Source organism: Sardina pilchardus, chromosome 3, assembly GCF_963854185.1.
Source record: "Sardina pilchardus chromosome 3, fSarPil1.1, whole genome shotgun sequence".
In the NCBI taxonomy this organism is placed as follows: domain Eukaryota; kingdom Metazoa; phylum Chordata; class Actinopteri; order Clupeiformes; family Clupeidae; genus Sardina; species Sardina pilchardus.
Genome location: NC_084996.1, coordinates 16,497,026 through 16,514,842, shown reverse-complemented (window position 1 = coordinate 16,514,842; position 17,817 = coordinate 16,497,026). Strand labels below are relative to the sequence as shown.

Here is a 17,817-nt window from a genome sequence, read left to right as displayed (position 1 = left end):
TGAGTGGCAGGTCCTGTCCTCCACTGCTTCTGAGTTGTTTTCACCTCTGAGAAGCATCGCAAGGACGGCCTGGGAAGCTTTAACAGGAAAGTCCCGGGAAAGCTGCAAGTACAGCTCCCTTTCTAAAGGGCAGCTGGCAGGAGAACCGAGTGAACAGTTTTGTTTTGAGGTCTTTGGAGAGGCCAATATTTTGATCTTTGCAGCAAAGTCATGAAAGACTTTGGATATCTCTCCTGCCTGCTCCTTGTTGAGATTGGAGCTCTCAATGAGATTTAAGACCGATATCACCGCCTGCATAGTCATGACTCTTGCTTCTGAATCTAGCACCACTTCTTCATGGTTTTGGACATTGCCTAAAATGTTCAATGTGTCTAACCTTTCATAGATTGCCTTTACCGTTTCCTTTTCTAGCATCGTCCCTTTACTAGACTGAGTTGAATCTTTGCTTGAAGTGATCCTTTTAATAGCCATAAAAAGGGACAATTTCACCTCTTCAATAATTTGAGCAAGGATGAAGTGGTTATAGGGTGTGTCCAAAGGAGACCTGTAAAAGCAGGGGAAGTTAATCATGTGAATAAAAACAAATAGCTGTAAAGCACTTTGTTCTGTATTGTTGCATCAGTTCAAGAATTGTTCAAACTGCATCACTTACTTATTACATGAGGCCAGAGGTGACACAGGAGCCTCTGGTGGCTTCTGAGAGTCATAGGAATCGTCAGTGTGAAGTTCACTGGACTCCAACATCTTAACGATCGCAAAGTACCTCTTGAATGTAGACTTTGACAAGTAAGAAATCAGGCCTAAGCATGTTTCTACAAATGTCAGTCTTGTCATCTAATATGGATCAGAAAAATTAAGTCAGTTAGAGCCGAGTTTAGCCTATGCACTGCAGAGGGTAAATAAATGCATGTATAAACAGCTACAACTTACATCTTGCATGCCCTCTGTCAAGACATCCCATTCTCTAGAACAACACATTGAATCGTTTAGTTAGAAAACAGACATGAAAGAATACATTTGTCTTCTACAATTTTTATGGGAAAAAAAAAATGTAAATGGGCTATGTGGTCAGTGGCTCCCAAGGTGTAGGACTACTGTACATACAACAAGAGTGAAGCAGCTTCACGGGTGAAAACACAGAACAAGAAACAACCAATTACAGGTCAAATTTGGGAACCACTGGGTGATATGAAATTATTATTCTACCAGTTTAGTTATTAATAGCAGTTAGTAAGTCTGACAAGAAAAGCCATATTAACAAAAGGTGAATTATGCAGACAGACAAACAACCTAGCATACCCATCACTCAAGTTCTCAATGACGGCAATGACATCGCGATGAACCAAGATGCTCCTGTTGATCTTCACTCGCCCTCTGTGCAGGGGCCGGGCAGCTGGACAATCTGGGGATAAGTTCTTGCCTGTCTGCATTTTCAAAGTAACCTACCTAGAATAAGCGCTTTAACCCTCTACATAAGTAAATGGATCATCCTAGCCCTGTAGAGCGCTCTGCAATTATGACGTATATAACATACTGAAAACGTCATGAATGGCGTCGCCATAGCTACACGCGACATCAGCAACACTGGGAAGCTCTTCCTGCAAGAAACATTTTAGTAGGGGAGAACTTGTACAATCGTAACACGTTATTTTCTCAGTTCAAACTAGCTTTACACAAAGACGATAGACTTGAGAGCTGAGTCATACATCTCTACTCCATGAAAGTTGAAACCGAATTTAAAATGTTATAGTTTGTTAATAATTCAACTGTAGGCTACAACCTAGACGCAGCCATAAAAAAGTGCGGTATGCCTAACAGTGCGTCATGGGTGTAACTTGTAACAGTGCTAAAATCGTGTTACAATCGTGAATCCTATAACATATTATAACACTAAACACTGCTGGCTTAAACAATGAACATCTGTTTTCATATATAATCAACAAAAAAAAGTCGAAATGCATGACTGTTAAAGCTGAGTGATTAGCCATTGCAGAGACCATGATACGGTGAAATGCTAGCTCACAAAACCTTATTAGGCTTAGCCTATTTTGGTCATATCGACTTAATAAAACCTGATAATATAGATGACAAACTGTTTATTTCTTACATGTCTGAAGCATTTGGTCCAGCACTGATATTTGAAGTTGCGTGTTAACTTTAATTGGGTGTGATCGCGGCACAAAAATCATAGGCTAATCCATAACTCGCAATCATTCATAATTGCTCGCACATGCGCGATAAAATCAGTTAATTTTGCCATAGAGACGAACCTGCAGGTCAAGTTTTTATTTTCATTTAGGCTAATTGCATTTAGCCTACTGTGACTATAGAAATCAAATGGCAATGTTAACTTGAAACAGAGTGAGGGACTGACGATATGAATGAGATTGAAGCGAAGCCGTATTCAAATTTCACAAAGCAAACAGTTGCGGTTTAAAAATAAAATACATGCTTGAATTTGGCACTTTTTTGCTTAGGCTATCTCTGGTTGTAGCCTATATTAGTACTTTGGAAACATTATTTTAATCTGTTGCTTAAAATGGTGAAAAGCCTAATAGGCCTATGACTTTTCACTGTGCAGTTCTGAAGTTGTCTGTTTATTTAAAGCCTCAACAATGGTGAATCACAACGTGTGATATTTGACACTAGGCCTAGGCCTATTAGTGACCTGTCCAATCAACATAGAAAAGCATACCTTGGAGGTAAAAATATGGGTCTAGGGCTAGGGCCCTAATATTTCAGTGTGACTTTTTCAGATATTGACCGTTTTTATTTGAGCTAAATATGGCTATGATAAAATATTTATTAGGCTATATAATTTCATTCCTTGCATCAAAACTTGGTAGAAAATTACATTATAGGCCTACACCAATTTAAGACTGAAGGAAGCTGAGATATAACCAGAGAGGGTTAAAGCGGATCTTTGATAACCGTTTCTCTTTTCGGTGGAGGCCCTTTTGGATGTTATGCACATAACTGCCACTAAGGGTGCCACTCCAACTTGTATTCATGGATTTAAAAAAACCCTTAGGCCCATATCTATACACCCTGCCAAAAATCAAAAACTTTTCCAGAAGTGCCCAATTTTCATGGGATTGCATCCTAGCTAACAAGAGAACCAACCAGCATAGCTATTCCTCGCAAACACGTGATACTTGAAAGCAAACGTCTTCGTCGTCAACAACCTGTTGGAACCAATTTCTGTGAGAGGGTGTGTTGAAACGGATGGTGTGTGCATGGCGCACCCTGGCCTAGACCCTGGCCGAGACTGCCACGTGTACCACACCACATTTTGTGCCTCTGAAAGACCTTACACAACATATTGGGGTCATGAAATGAGAACAGATACTCAACGTATGTGTAAAAAACATATAGGGAAAAGGGAAAATATTTTTTTCCCAGCGACAGTTTCATATATGTAAGCACATTTTTGGTTTAGCCTACATATCTGAACCTTTGCTGACAATTAACATTTCACACCTTCACTTCTCCAATCCAGAAATTGCCATTTCAGCATGTCATCAAAGACCTGCCCCTTTAATGTGGATTTTTAAAAACCGTGTCCATGAGAAGAGACCATTTGTTCTGCGTTCTGAAAAGGTCCAGTCCAGACACAATGTCTTTACTGGAGTATATGTGGAGGACAGTTGGGGTCTTATTCATCCTCCTCATGCAGGTATTACATGTATTATAATTTAAAGAAAAAAGACTTCTGTGACCAGTAAAAATATGAACAAGTCACAAGGAAGAGAAACATTAATTCTAGATGTCAAATATTCTTTTTCTGTGACTTTTGATGTTGTTGGGTGTTTGCAGTCATAATTCATATCGTTTGCTTCTTCAGTAGCCTATGTGTGAAATTTTAACAATAAAATTCATCCTTTCAGAACTGACTGAATACTTTCTGCATTTTTGCTTTCACAGAGTGCAGGTGCCACGGAGTGCTCTTGTGAGCTGACTAATGCTGAGAACCCCTTATTCCCTAAAGATCAGATGATGCGTATCGAGACATCTGCTGTGGATTGCAATCAGAAAATTCAGTCTGCAAAGGTACATAGTGTCTTTTTAAACTTCATTTTTTTTTCCTTTGCCTTTATTCAGATAGGACAGTTAAATATGACTGGAAGCAAGTGAGAGAAATGGGAAATGGCCGTCGAATATACAGTGCCCTCCAAAAGTATTGGAAAACATGCTTAAAGTTAAATATAAAATCATCTTTTGGAAATTGATCTTAATGCCTTAAATGAAACAATGAGGAAATATTCAACCTTTAATGACATCAATTTTCTTTGTGAATGAATAATGTATTGTAAATAAATAAATGTTTTCCTTAAAATATAGGCCTTTAAAAATAAAAATAAAAATCCTCTATGGGAATTTAACATGGGCGTTCCAATACTTATGACCCCCCTATAAGGAAAACATTTATTTATTTACAATACATTATTCATTCACAAAGAAAGTTGATGTCATTAAAGGTTGAATATTTCCTCATTGTTTCATTTAAGGCATTAAGATCAATTTCCAAAAGATGATTTTATATTTAACTTTAAGCATGTTTTCCAATACTTTTGGAGGGCACTGTATTCAAACCCAGGTCAGTGGACTCCTGGAAATGTGGCTGCTGGAGAGAGCTACGTTCACCACAGCTCCTCCAACTGAACATTGTCTTCAATCTCAGAGACAGCATAGATTAGTGACCAAAGAAGTAAATGCTACTGATGAGGACTGAAGACAGCACGCACACGCACACACACACACACACACACACACACACACATACAGTATACAGTATATACTGTATGAATAACTGTATAGTATTTACATATACAGAATTGTTTTAGATAATAGCACATTTTATTTTTTCATCAACGATAGCTGTGTTTGTGGGTATCTGCTATCTCTGTCATATGTCAGCATTTCAAATCCAAACTCTCTCTTTCTGTTGTAAAGATACAGGGATAGCTGTTCTTCTTTCATCTGAATTTGTGTGAATTTGCATTTGCCTGTCCTCCGCCCATCTAACTAATGTGTAAAAACATGACATGTCAACATGAACCATTTCATTTGTAGATGTCAGAGGAAGGTGCCTTGCGTCTGGGCTTGCGGCAGCGTCTGCTGCAGCTGCAGGAGGATATGTCAGCGTTGGAGAGGGAGGACGATGGCGGCCTGTATGGAGCCGTGTCTCTACGGATTGTTGAGCTGGAGCTGGCCGAGATCCTACAGCTCATCAACAAACTCAACAGAACACACGAAACGCACCAAAGCCTCATCACAATAGTCAACGCCACTGTGAGTTTTAAAGTGTATCAAGACAGAAGGGCGGGGTTTAAATATAAAATGTCACTAGGCTATAATGCTGTTGCTCATACAATGGATTCTATTCATATTTTAGGAATTTCATTTTGAAAACCATTCCAACACATTTTGTTATTCTTGAGAAGCTGAACTTTTTTGTTTTTACTAAAACATTAGATGCTTCAGGCACAAACTGAGCTGAAGCAGCTGGAGAAATTCGACCACATGCACATTGTTCAGAAACTGGAGGAGAATAAACGTCTGAAGATGAGTGTGGCACAGTGCCAGGAGGAGCTTATGGCCACACCACCACCTACACCTACCCCAGGTAAGACTACACCTGCCTGCAGGTAACGCTTTAATTTGAGCCTTTGTTTTTTCCGTAACTGATTAATTCATCCTGCTTCTGTGCAGGAAGCTGCCCTCAGGGTAACCCTGTGAGGGTGGAAGGTCCCAGAACATACACAGTGACCGAGTATGATACCTCTTATCCCTATGGATCCTGGGGCCGAGACCCGCGACCTGCAGTCGGAAAGGAGAGCTGGTACTGGCTGATACCACTGACGAGCAGTAACGTCTACGCTAACTATGTCCGTCAGTACCCCAGCCTCAGTACTCTGATTGCAGGGGTAAGTCCGAAGGATGTTTCGATCGCTTCTGATAACCCCACCACCAACACCATCCAAGGCCCCAATGTGGTGATGTATGGAGATGCGCTGTACTACGGCTGCTACGATAACCCCTCTGTCTGCCGTTTCAACTTGACATCACAAGCGATCACCACGGCGCCCCTTCCCCAAAACTCTGGGATCAACAACAAGTTCCCCTTCTGCCACCTGGAGGCCTGCTATATCTACACTGACTTAGACTTTATCACGGATGAGTCCGGTGTGTGGGTGGCCTACACCTCGGCAGAGAACTACGGCAATGTGATGATCAGTGAAGTGGAGCTTGGCGATGTCCCAAGGCTTGGCCGCACCATGAAGACCTCCCTTCACAAGCGCACAGCCACCAACACCTTCATGATGTGTGGTGTTCTTTACGCCACGCGGTATGTTGACAAGGAGACAGAGGAGATCTTCTACTCCTTTGATACAAAGAGTGGCATGGAGAGCTACAATTGGAGCATGCGCTTTAAGAAGATGCATACTAACATACAGTCTCTCAACTATAACCCTTCTGACCACAAGTTGTATGTTTACAGTGATGCGTATGCCATCACATACGATGTCATTTTTGAAACAAATTAAATTCATGACAGTGTACTGGGTCATATGAGACAGTCTATTGAGACAACATTGTTAAGCCTGCATTATTTTATTGAAGTAAATTTGCTATGTAATGATTGGCTCTCAAATGTTCAGCTTTAGTAGTTAGAATATCATCCTGTTCCCGGATAGATAATTGATCTTGTGAGACTGAATTAGATAAGATGATCACCACATGGTGTTGCCATGTTTCTTTCTTTATTCAATAAAGCACATTTCTCAACTTTTCTGCAGTTCTCGTGGTTTTGCAACTCTTTGTGAACTGCAAGTGTATTATGATCTTCTCTGACACTCAAAATTTTAAGTCTACACGTAAATACAACATTTTTCAATTTAATACAAAAATATGTGTTCTAAAGTCCTATTCAACCTCATATAGTCTACAAAGGAATACATTTCTCTGCACTGCCTCACACAAGTATGAAACAACAAACAAAGAGTTTTTGCTGATGCCAAAATGCATGTCTGTATTGTATTGTATTTCACAAAAGAGTGGTGGATATCAGCCAATCAAAGATTGATTAACTGAGGTCAAAAAACATTTTCTCAAGGATTTCCTCTGGCTATCTTCATGCAGGTTTATGATTTGAACATTTGTCAACACTGTCAGGTCAAAGTCCTTTTAGATAAGTCAGTCCACTCGGCAGTCGTATTGCAGCGCTTTTGGGCACTTATCGGGCATCTGTTTCCAACCTCTTTCCAACTGGGAGATCACAACACGATTGGCGGGGATGGATTCACAACATACTACATGATTAGCACGATGTATTCAGATCTCAACATTTGGCGGGGGAAGGGTGGAATATGAGTAGATGACTGTCATGTTTGCATTACAAACTAACCCCATACTATTTCTTTGAGTCCTGTGTCTCCTAATCAGAAAGTTTCTGGTCAGGTCATGTGATTGCTATGCAAGTTAAGACTGACTTCCACTGACCGCTAAGATTGGCACCTTCCACTAAAAACGATCTAGTTGACCGGAGTACGCCACGATTCCATGATTTCTGTCCAATTTTGGATATTTAGTCACCGACTGTGAAAACCTTGCTGACTCCTAACGCCTTTAATGTTGATGAATCATGATGATGACAAACTTTTGTCTGAATAAAGAGAAATATTACAATCCAAGACAAGGACATATTTGATTTTTAATATATATGTTTGGATATATAACAGTTAAACACGACTAACAACATTCATAACATTAAAGCTAACAATGAAATTCTATGAAATATGAGGCACATAACTGAAGTAATTGTAAAAACACATTTTAAATCTAGCCGTGCGTAAGATGTCCCCTTCTAATAAAAAGTAAAAAGCCATTTGCTCCCATTCAACACACATCCAACTTTTGAAACATCCTTTTTTTTACAGAGATATAAACAGCAAAGACAGCATAAAGCTAGACCCTTGTGCATGATTTAAAAACTCCACACAACAGAGATATGTGATACTGGGCAAGGGCAACAGATGTATGGCAGAAATAAAGAGCAACCATGTGGAGGGATATTCTGCTGTTCAATTGTTGAGTGAATGAGAAGATATGGTAAATGGCAGAATTCAATGACACAGAACACCTTGCATATCAATCAGTCATTAAATACTCAGGCGATAAGAGACGCTATGGAGAGGGGAAACCTCTCGATCAAACAAAATACAGATTTTTTTGAACAACCTAACGCAGAGAAGTTTTCTGTAATGTGTTATTAATTTCTGGTAGTTAAAATGCATACATATTCAATTCTATGATATCTCAGATTTGACAAGGCCTGACCTGCCGGCGAATTTGGATTTCGCCCGGCAACTCAGGCTGGAAATCTGCACATCTATCTCCTCTGTTCCCTGCCAGAACCTTTGGCTCCAATCACAAACTAGCTTATACAAAATATGGACCGGATCGTTGGTCTGATTGGTTGAGGGAATATCCAAGCGTACGGAGTCATGATTTGAACGATGCCAATAGAGCTCGACAGTCCGCCCCTCCTCTGAGAGAGCACGCCTCTCGTGCAGTAGAAATAAAGTGCAGACTCCCCATACTTAGTATGGTGATAGCCAGACTAGTATTTGACTACAACTTTGCTGTAATGTTGTAGGCCACTGGGCCTCGAAAGGTGAAACCCAAATAGAATGTGACGTTCTCATTCCCATAAGGCACAGAAGCTATGTTCAGAGCAGGAATGTTGAACTTCTTCCCCCGAGGACCTTCAAGGAACACAGTCCCATCCTCTGTCCAGCCAGTTACATGCTTGCACAGTTTTGCTATCTCTGGCATCTTCCACACTTCCCCACGAAGCCACTTCATCCTCTTCTCTGAAACATTCTGGACTTTCGAAATCTTTTCCACTCTAGTTTTGTGGACAAACTTCTCAAAACCATTTCCGTTACCCAGGAAAAAATGAGTGAATATCCTCCTCCTTCTCTGCGGGATATCCTTCTTTTTTGTCCAGTAACTACGTTTGAGGAATTCCACTGCAGAGAAAACTACATCATATTTGTCATTCGTCACATCCTCGGTATCATGCTCTTCTGGCCAGTAAAGCAATGTAAGAAGGAAGAGAGCACTTGACAAGCAGTCCCGTTTCTCATTGGGAAATTGTTGGCTCAGCTTCCGAAGATCCTTGAGAGTGGCCAGTTTTGGGGACTGAGGTGATTGGCAACTTAGAGCAATATGAGTTGCAATGTAGTTGGAAAGATCACTCTGATCCAGCTTTGCTGTCAGTGGATTCCTTGGGTACAATGAGATGATGTCTTCAAGTACCTTGACTTGGTCCATCTGGTCATTCAGAAGTGAGAAAATTGTGGTGATATTTCCCCCACCAAGGTGATATATCAGCATACGTTTCATAAAAGGAGTCAAACTATCTGGGTTAGACTGACACTGTTTTTTCATGGTGTCAAGAGATGTACCACAGAAATACTTTCCATACACAGAAGACTTAGCTACCAGCCAGATCTTTGGGTGGCTTATTTTAGTTTCACAACTTTCTGTGGTATCTTCATCATCAGTGCTCAAATCAGTCTGAAAGTAGCTCAGGTCTTCTGATATCCACTCCAATGCTTCACGCATTGAGGACTGCAGGTTTTTCAGTTTAGAATGAAAATCTTCCCATGGTTTCATAACTGCCTCAGGAATGTAGTCAGTGATCAGGTATCTCATGCACTCCGAATAGCCATAGTTCTTGTTAGAGAAGATTTGTAGGGAAAACAGGAGTTTCAACAAGCTGCATCCCACTTCTACTGCAGCAAAAAAGCCTGAGTTGTTCATGGTTTCAACATCTGCGACTGCTGCCTTTTCACACTGTTGGAAGCACTCCAAGGCTTTCAGAGCTGTGTCAATGGCATCTGCTGTGTTTTCAGGCGTTCTTGTAACTTTTTCAAGTGCTTTACATTTTGCTGTGAACCATCTCCTGTAAACCTGACCTCGTGTGTCCAGTATGTAGGAGTTAGTAGGCATTTTAGAAGCAGCTATTTCTGCCCAGTGCTTTGCATCTTCAAATTGATCATAAGAATAATTGAGACGGGCCAGTTGCTGAGCAAAGAAGGCATCTTTGTTGAAACGAATGTATGCCTCCTTAAGAAGCTCAACTGCCTGCTTAGAACTTTCATTCTTTCGTACATGGTCAATGAGAGGGGAGAAGAAACTGTCATATTCATCACCTTTGCTAATTCTGCTACGCCTCATGAACAGGTCTCGCAGAAACTTCATGTAGTCATCTTTGCCAAATCTGTTCTCAAACAGCACATCTTCGTGAAGTAGATCCAATGCCAGCTGGCTTTGCAGCTGATCATCTAAGAGTTGTTTCAGTATTTCCTTGGCAACCAAGGGGTGAATTATTCTAACTGACTGAATCTGCGTCCTATCATCTCTCAAGTGTATAAACACCAATTTTGCCTGCTCACTCAGTGATCTCTCAAAGGCATGCTGACGAAATCTATCCATGTGGAATGAGATGGCAAGCAGGGCTTCACAGTGAGACTGAGAGAGGAAAGAGTTCTGCACGTAGGTATTCAGCAGTGCCACATAACGAATAAGCCGAGTGACGATTGATGCACGGTCAATTCCCTGAAGCAAATGAGTGACAAACTGTTTAACATAATCAGAAATCATCTGATGATCGAATTCCTCACTCATCAAAACGAAGGTCAAGATAAAATCTGGCTGGTACTGTTGCTCAAGTGTCTTTCGTTTTCCTGCAAAAAGTCTCTTTTCCTTATCTGAGAGCTTGTGAGTAACTGCAACATTCTGTAAGGGTGATTCTTTACACTTTTGCTCTGGGTTGTGCGACCTTCTGCAGCTCAACAAGATGAAACACAGTGTTCCACGAGGTATTTTCTTGGTGTTGATTGCTACCTCTAATTCATTCTTTAAATCGTCCAAGTATTCTTTGTCACAGTCTTCCAAAAGCAAGAGAACTGGGAGGCATTTCTGGGTGTCCTTTTCCTCGTATTCTCGAAGATGAAATGCATGCTCTGACACTATGGCTGCAGAGTATGATGATTTCGCCACAGCACATCGTAACATTTTTCTACTGTTCCAAAGAACTTGCCTTGCTACTGTGCTACCACCACTGCCAGGATGATGATATATATTCAGGCAACTGACAGGCCGCTGGTTAACATTTCTTCTGAGGTTGTCATTGATAAGGTCTGATATTTCTTGATAAGCATCCCTCTGAATGACTTCCCCAACAAACTTTTTGTCTGCAAGCCAAAAGTTCAACCAACTAACATTCCCTCCATGATAAAACTGCCTTTCAATTTTTTCTTTCTGATTTTCAACAAAATCAGGGCTAGTTTCATCACAGTGGTTGACGCTTACGATCTCAAGGGAATACATCCTCTCTTCCTCACGAGTTTCAAGGTTGCATTCTCCTTTCACATAGACTGGCAAATGTTTTATGGAGTTTGAGGTCACAGGCTGGATACGCTGTAGGGTAGCATTGATGTGACTCATTTTCATTCCAACAACGCTTGAGCGGTTTACGGTTTCCACCCCACAAGACCCCTCTGCAAAGCTCTGCCACTTCTGGAAGTTGTCCTCTGATTCCGAGATGCAGATGATGTCTTCATGACCCTCCATGTCAGTAAAGAACTCATAGAAAGTGTGAAGTAGAGGCTTTTCAACAGGGGATGTGAGCAGGAATACTACCAGGAAGGAGCCTTTTGGCAATATCTGTTTACAAATCACTGACACACATTCTCGGAGGAGAGTCATTTTGGTTTTGATCCATGTCATTTCATCATTCTGAGGCTCATTTCCTTTGAAGTCATTGCGTCCATTGCAAAATATCCAGCTGGTTTGTTCAAACAAGTGAAGATGACTCTCAAAGTCACTGGTGCTCATTCCGTTGGGAATTTTGTAGTTTTGCATGAAATGCAAGTTTGCAGCATGGTGTTTTGAGTACTCACTGCACAATCCTGACACCTTGGAGTCCGCATCAAAGTCAAAAACACAGAGGAGCTTCATATTCAACAGAAAATCAATGCTGTTCAGGTCTTCCTTACTGAATTTGTTTGTGATGAGAATGTACCATTTTTCCTTCTCAATGAATTTCGTGCCACTGGTTACAAGCATTGTGAGTTTTCTTCCAAGATCTTGACTGAAGTCTGGGCTGCTTTCAAAACATGACTGCTCAGCCTCCTCTCTTCGGGCATCCCGGTCACGCACCCTTTGGTAAAACTCATTTTGATCCTGAACCGGTTCTGTTTTTGAGCCTACCCTGCGATAGATGGTTTCCTTCTCGTGTTCAACCTTATTGGATTTCTCTTTAAAATTAGGAAGGCGAACTGTATATACTCTGTTCCTCACAATGCTTATTGCTGGTACAATGTCAACTTCCACCACATACCTCTTCTCTGAGCTGTTCATATCAATTACCTCAATAAACTCAGGTGGCCGTATGCACTGTCTCACATCCTCTCTGTCAACACTTGAAAAGGATCTCTCAATGTGATCAAGAGCATCGACATAGATGTCTTTCTCTAGCACAGGCACCCCGATAATCTCCCCATGCACATAGCCAGTGTCATCCCTACTGTCCATTACACCAAAATGTATGGTGCCATTTGATCGTATGTTCATACAACCAGTGCCAAATTTGATGACCTCTTTGGCAAATTTAGCCTGTAGTCTTGTGCGATCTAAAGTAGCTGCAACAGTCAATGACTTGTACTCATGGCAAGGAGAGATAAGATCGATAATTCCAGATTCAGGTTTTAAGACATTGTGTTTCACATAAGTAAAATCAATACCATCTTTGCATAGGGGTCTCGGCTTACAGTCTTTCTTTGAGGCTAACCCAGGAAAGGTCTGAGTGTCAGAGTTAGAAGATGTTTCCTTGGCCTTTGAAATGTTGTCCTTGGTCTCTGGATGATTGTTTGCATCACCATCTTCCCTTTTAAAACTGTCTTGATTTTGGGGAACTTTATGTGCCTTTTGAAGAGATTCAACAAGTTCATTCCTCTTCTTGATGATCAACAGAGCTGGTCCAGACTTCATTCCAGTTTCTCTTTTCAAATAGTCCTCTGTTAATTCCAGAAGAATCCGCCCATCTACCTCTTCTTCGTTGAGTTTGGTCACATATTGTTCTTTTACGCCGATGAACCTCAGCCAGGAGCTTACCAAAGCCTCTGTCCATTTTTCAACTGGAACATTGTCAAATTCTGCTGCAAAAATAACAACATATCAATGAATTTATGAGATGAATGGAGATGTATTATATTTGAAAAAAAGGAATTCACACTTACCCATCATTCAAATAGGAAGACGAATTCCAAAAGGTGTTGTTTAATCATAAGATACCTGTGAAAGAAAAAAATGTCTACACTGAATTGTAGTTACAGTGGTAACAAACCAAGTATACCTTGCACAGGTTTACCTCTGTTTGTCTTTTTACCTTCAGCAATTATGTTATCAAAGAATAACCACCAATAATTCCCACTGAAACTTCATGAATGTTCAGACTTTTCATAGGCTGGGTGAACCCTGCCTGAACTTCCGGGGAATTTGAATTTCGCACGGCAGCTCAAGCTGGATACCAGCAGATCTACTTTCGCTGTTCCATTGCCAGAATCTTTGGCTCCAATCAGAAACGGCCATACTCTAGTCCTGGCACGCTATTGGCCGGTGACGTGACATCGACGATAACGAAACTTAAGCAGCAACGAAACGAAAGCAGCAGTCGCTGTCGCTTCTGCTTTGAAAGATGTGTTAAAGGCAAGTTTTCTTTGAAAACAGAACAAAAACTTGCCCTGGAACAGTTCATACAGCAGAAGGACGTGTTTGCGATTCTACCCACTCGTGGCAATTGCGTACGGAGTCATTTGAACGATGCACATTAATCACGCCTCTTTTGCAGCAGAATCAAAGCTTCCCCAGACTAACGTTCAATCTTAAAAGATTGAGCTTAGTATGGTGAAAACCAGACTAGACTTTTCACAGAAAAGGTGTTAATTTCCTTGTGCTAAAGGTAGTGTATTTCCCAGACTGGGCAAGCAATGCCTATTTCACAGCAACATATTACCTGTGACCTTCAAGATTCGCGGGCCTTTTTTGAGATTGTTGCAGCATAAAATGCCCGATTTTGCGGAAACTTTTCCAAAGAATTGTGATGGAAGTTGTTGTGTTTTTAGCTGTTTGTAGCAAAGAAATTGAAAATTGCCCAAATATTTTTTTTCATTTTTAAATATTAAATTCCTACTTTGACTTTTCCCTAAGGAAAAAAAACCCCACTGCATTTCCATGACTTGAATCCTTGACTTTAAGAGCGCAAGATGAATAAAAGGGCATTGAACAAACAAAGTTGGGCCAACCACAACCACTCAAGCAATATAAAGTATGTATGTATTCTTATTAAAGTTATTCTAACACAAATGTGTGTTAAGGCACGTTTAGACTTGCTGTAGACAACGCGTTCGTGTACGCATCATGGCTGCCTCGCGTATTTTGCGGTCGTTTGGTGCGTCGGTCGTGCACGTCGTCGCAAGCGAACACGACGCGTCCGCGAGACGACAAGAAAGTAGGGGGCGATCATTGCCAAAACAAAGTGACTGCAAGATGCATTATCGACATCAAAGCTGGGGGCAATCATGAGAGTAAACAATGGCACATGGCCACATCTACATCTGATATTAGGCTACTAGTCTCCCCCTGGTGAAGACCTCCAGTAAGGTGCGTAATGCTGCAGCGAGTCTGTACACAGGACACAGCAGGTCGCACACGGGGGCATACGCTTACGCTTGGTCTAACGGCAAGTATAATCCCAGCCTTAAGTGCATGAACTGGGAAACAGGCAACGAGTTTCTACTGCAGAGTGGAAGCCTAGTTTCCATGATATTCCAGAAATTCCACACAGCAACTTCTCGAGCCACCAGATCATAGCATGACCCAAGAAGTGTGCATGCGTAGGGAACGTACAAATTGCCCTGAAATAATTCAACATTAGGATAATGTTTCATCACCAAATGTATTGATACCTGACATGTTGATATTGATTAAATACAGAGATGTATCCTACCGAGAGGCAACAGCAGACAACGACGTTCAATAGGTTTAGCACGTCTCTTGCCTACCAGGTGGCGATAAACAGTGTAACCTATCCCCTTCAGACCCGCATTTTTTCTGTTGGGCAAAAAAATCATATTCAGCTGATTCTTACTCCTATCCAATGTAGAAATAAATGTGAAAAAAAAAGAATTTGGAAAAATTATTTCTTTCTAAGATTTTTTTAATGTCCATTACAGTGGACATCTCGACTAAACGGGTGTAAAATGACATGAGAACTTAGGGGAAAAACACTATGTTTTTAACATAGTAGTCTTGAAACAAATAATCCCACATGACTTATACATTTAGAACTGAATGTTTTCATGTGTTTAAATGTTTTTATATGTCTGAGAGCAGGTCAAAACATGCACATTAAGTAAAATAATGTATGATTGTGTTTAAACTCTTATGCATATGCCCCATTTTTTGCCCGGCATTGCACATCATCTACTTAGGAGGGCATTGCTCCTACATACTTTGGCCCATCAAATGACCTCTTTGGAAAGCTGAGACCCTGAGTTTCTTAGGAAACAATCATGATAGCTGTGTGATCAAGTATGTGTGTTTATGTGTGTGTGTGTGTGTGTGTGTGTGTGTGTGTGTGTGTGTGTGTGTGTGTGTGTGTGTGTGTGTGTGTGTCTGTGTGTGTGTGTCTGTGTGTCTGTGCTTGTCTGTATGTGTATGTGTGTATGTGTGTTTATGTTTGGTTCTGTATCTGTGTGTGTGTGTGTTTATGTGTGTGTTTGTGTGTATGTGTGTGTGTGTGTGTGTGTGTGTGTGTGTGCCTACATGTGTGTGCATGTATCTTTATATGTGTGTGTGTATGCATGTGTGTGTAATGTACAGTCGCTACATGCACACTACATGGTCCCCCTTGAACCAAATTGCACACATGGCATACATTCAGAGGGTGTCATAATGATCCTACACTTTAAATTTCATGCAGTTTGGAACCTGTCAACCAAAGATACCTGCGATTACAATGCTTCGTTTTGCTTTCTCAATTTTGACTAGGTGGCGCTATACATGAAATTAGTTGTTATGGGATGGGTTGACATGGCCCCTAGGCCCTACGGTTTTCGAGATATTCACAGAAGACTGTGTCAGGCCATATACAGGCCATTTGGTGTACAGTCACTAAATGTACACATAAATTCATTTATTATATGGCCCATGAACGGAGTTCCATGAACCTTGGCATGCATTCAGATTCAACATCTCAATTTTGCTTTATCATTTTTAACTAGGTTGCCCTTTACATGAAATTAGTGGTCATGGGATGGTTTGACATGACTCCTTAAGACCAAAATTTAAAAAAATATGGTCCTCCTACATTCTACGGGGCTCAAGATATTCACAGAAAACCATGTCCGCCCTACCCTCCTTTTGGAGGGTCCAGCCCGGCAGAGGGGCCAAATAAAAAACTATGGTTCCATGCTATCCTTATGGGCCAACATGCCCACCAAGTTTTGTGCACCCTGGTCTTTCAGTGTCCCAGGAATCCTTGCCAGAAAATTACTCATACGAAAACAACTAGGTAACTAGGTGTTGGCCAACATCTCCAAGCACCTGATGTCCATTGCAATGGTCATTCAACTTTTTAAAAATCCTGTACTACACTGTTATGAAATATTTTCAAATTTACTTCATATATCATCACTTAACATGGTTAAAAGTATGAGTCCAAAATTATTAGGCTAGCATACACATAAATTACACATAATTATGAGGGTTGAAACACGCTTACTCCTCCTCCTGTCAAGCTTCAGTGCCATGCTTGTCTTATCTGATGTCTGAAGTGCTCTCAGATCAAGTTACAGGTCAAAACTGCATTCTGATTGGATCAGTAGCCTACCTAACTCGTCACATGAAAAACCTTATTCATGGCCACCAGATGACGCAATTGCACGGCACGTCGAAGCGCAGTGCGATGGCACCATCTAATGGTCAGGAAATAATAATGTAGGCCTATAACTTAATGGTTTTCAGAGGCGCAAGAACACCTTGTAATTCCTCACCAATTATTATCCCAATCCATCTAATTGATAAAGTTGTTTTTCGTTCGTTTATGAGTAAGAGTACTATACGTATAGAGTAGTAGACTGCACCGCTAAAATAACACCGATTACTTTACCTGATAACACCTGCAGCCAACCTCAGGCTATGCCAGGCATAATGCCAAGCCAGAAATGGGTTGGGGCAATATTAAGTGCGGATGTAGATCGTAGCCGAAAGCGCGGTCTTTCACATGGAATGCACTAGTCTATACAACCTTAATGCTTACGTTTTAGCGAACGAAGGCGATTTGTTTGGTTGTTTGCGGCATAGATATGGTTTGCGGTCGTTAGAGTTATAAGAACGAAATAGAGCAATGTGCCTTGTTGTATTACGAATGTCAGTCCAAGGACTACACACAACAAATTTACACACATTCGATTTTCTGTTTAGCCTACTCACCATTATGTGTAGTCTAGGAAATGGCCCATGAACAGAAAAGTATTCTCAAAATATGCCATTACCATCCGAGTGAAACCGAACCGATCGAACTCAGCCTGCTTCTGACTAGCTGTTCTGCTTCCGACTAGCTGCTCTGTGGGAGGGAATAAAGTGGCCAGAGGACTGTTTTGTGAAAATCGAAACTTACCGGTCTCTCTCAGGCGAGGGGAGGGCCAAAGTGTGGTGGTAAGTTTTCAAAAGGTATCACAC

General features: G+C 41.1%; 2 protein-coding genes across 4 annotated transcripts; one reads left to right on the top strand and one right to left on the bottom strand.

Annotated features, from left to right (window-relative positions):
- Nucleotides 1–3,617: 3,617 nt before the first annotated feature.
- On the top strand, nucleotides 3,618–6,660 carry LOC134076138 (olfactomedin-4-like). The gene is made up of 5 exons (XM_062531141.1): nucleotides 3,618–3,676; nucleotides 3,925–4,050; nucleotides 5,074–5,292; nucleotides 5,476–5,626; nucleotides 5,713–6,660. Exons 1-5 carry the CDS (start codon nucleotides 3,635–3,637, stop codon nucleotides 6,546–6,548), a joined length of 1,374 nt encoding a protein of 457 aa, XP_062387125.1. The 5' UTR covers nucleotides 3,618–3,634; the 3' UTR covers nucleotides 6,549–6,660.
- A 1,034-nt stretch (nucleotides 6,661–7,694) lies between these two features.
- samd9l (sterile alpha motif domain containing 9 like) lies at nucleotides 7,695–17,703 on the bottom strand. 3 transcript variants are annotated; one of them, XM_062532133.1, is made up of 3 exons: nucleotides 17,569–17,703; nucleotides 13,314–13,368; nucleotides 7,695–13,232 (listed from the first exon to the last, which is right to left on the bottom strand). In XM_062532133.1, exons 2-3 carry the CDS (start codon nucleotides 13,318–13,320, stop codon nucleotides 8,635–8,637), a joined length of 4,605 nt encoding a protein of 1,534 aa, XP_062388117.1. In that variant the 5' UTR covers nucleotides 13,321–13,368; nucleotides 17,569–17,703; the 3' UTR covers nucleotides 7,695–8,634. The 3 variants fall into 3 exon arrangements, with proteins under 3 accessions (XP_062388117.1, XP_062388118.1, XP_062388119.1); XM_062532134.1 differs by having other exon boundaries at nucleotides 7,695–13,229; XM_062532135.1 differs by lacking the exon at nucleotides 17,569–17,703 and adding an exon at nucleotides 15,083–15,153 and having other exon boundaries at nucleotides 7,695–13,229.
- Between the last annotated feature and the right edge of the window lie 114 nt (nucleotides 17,704–17,817).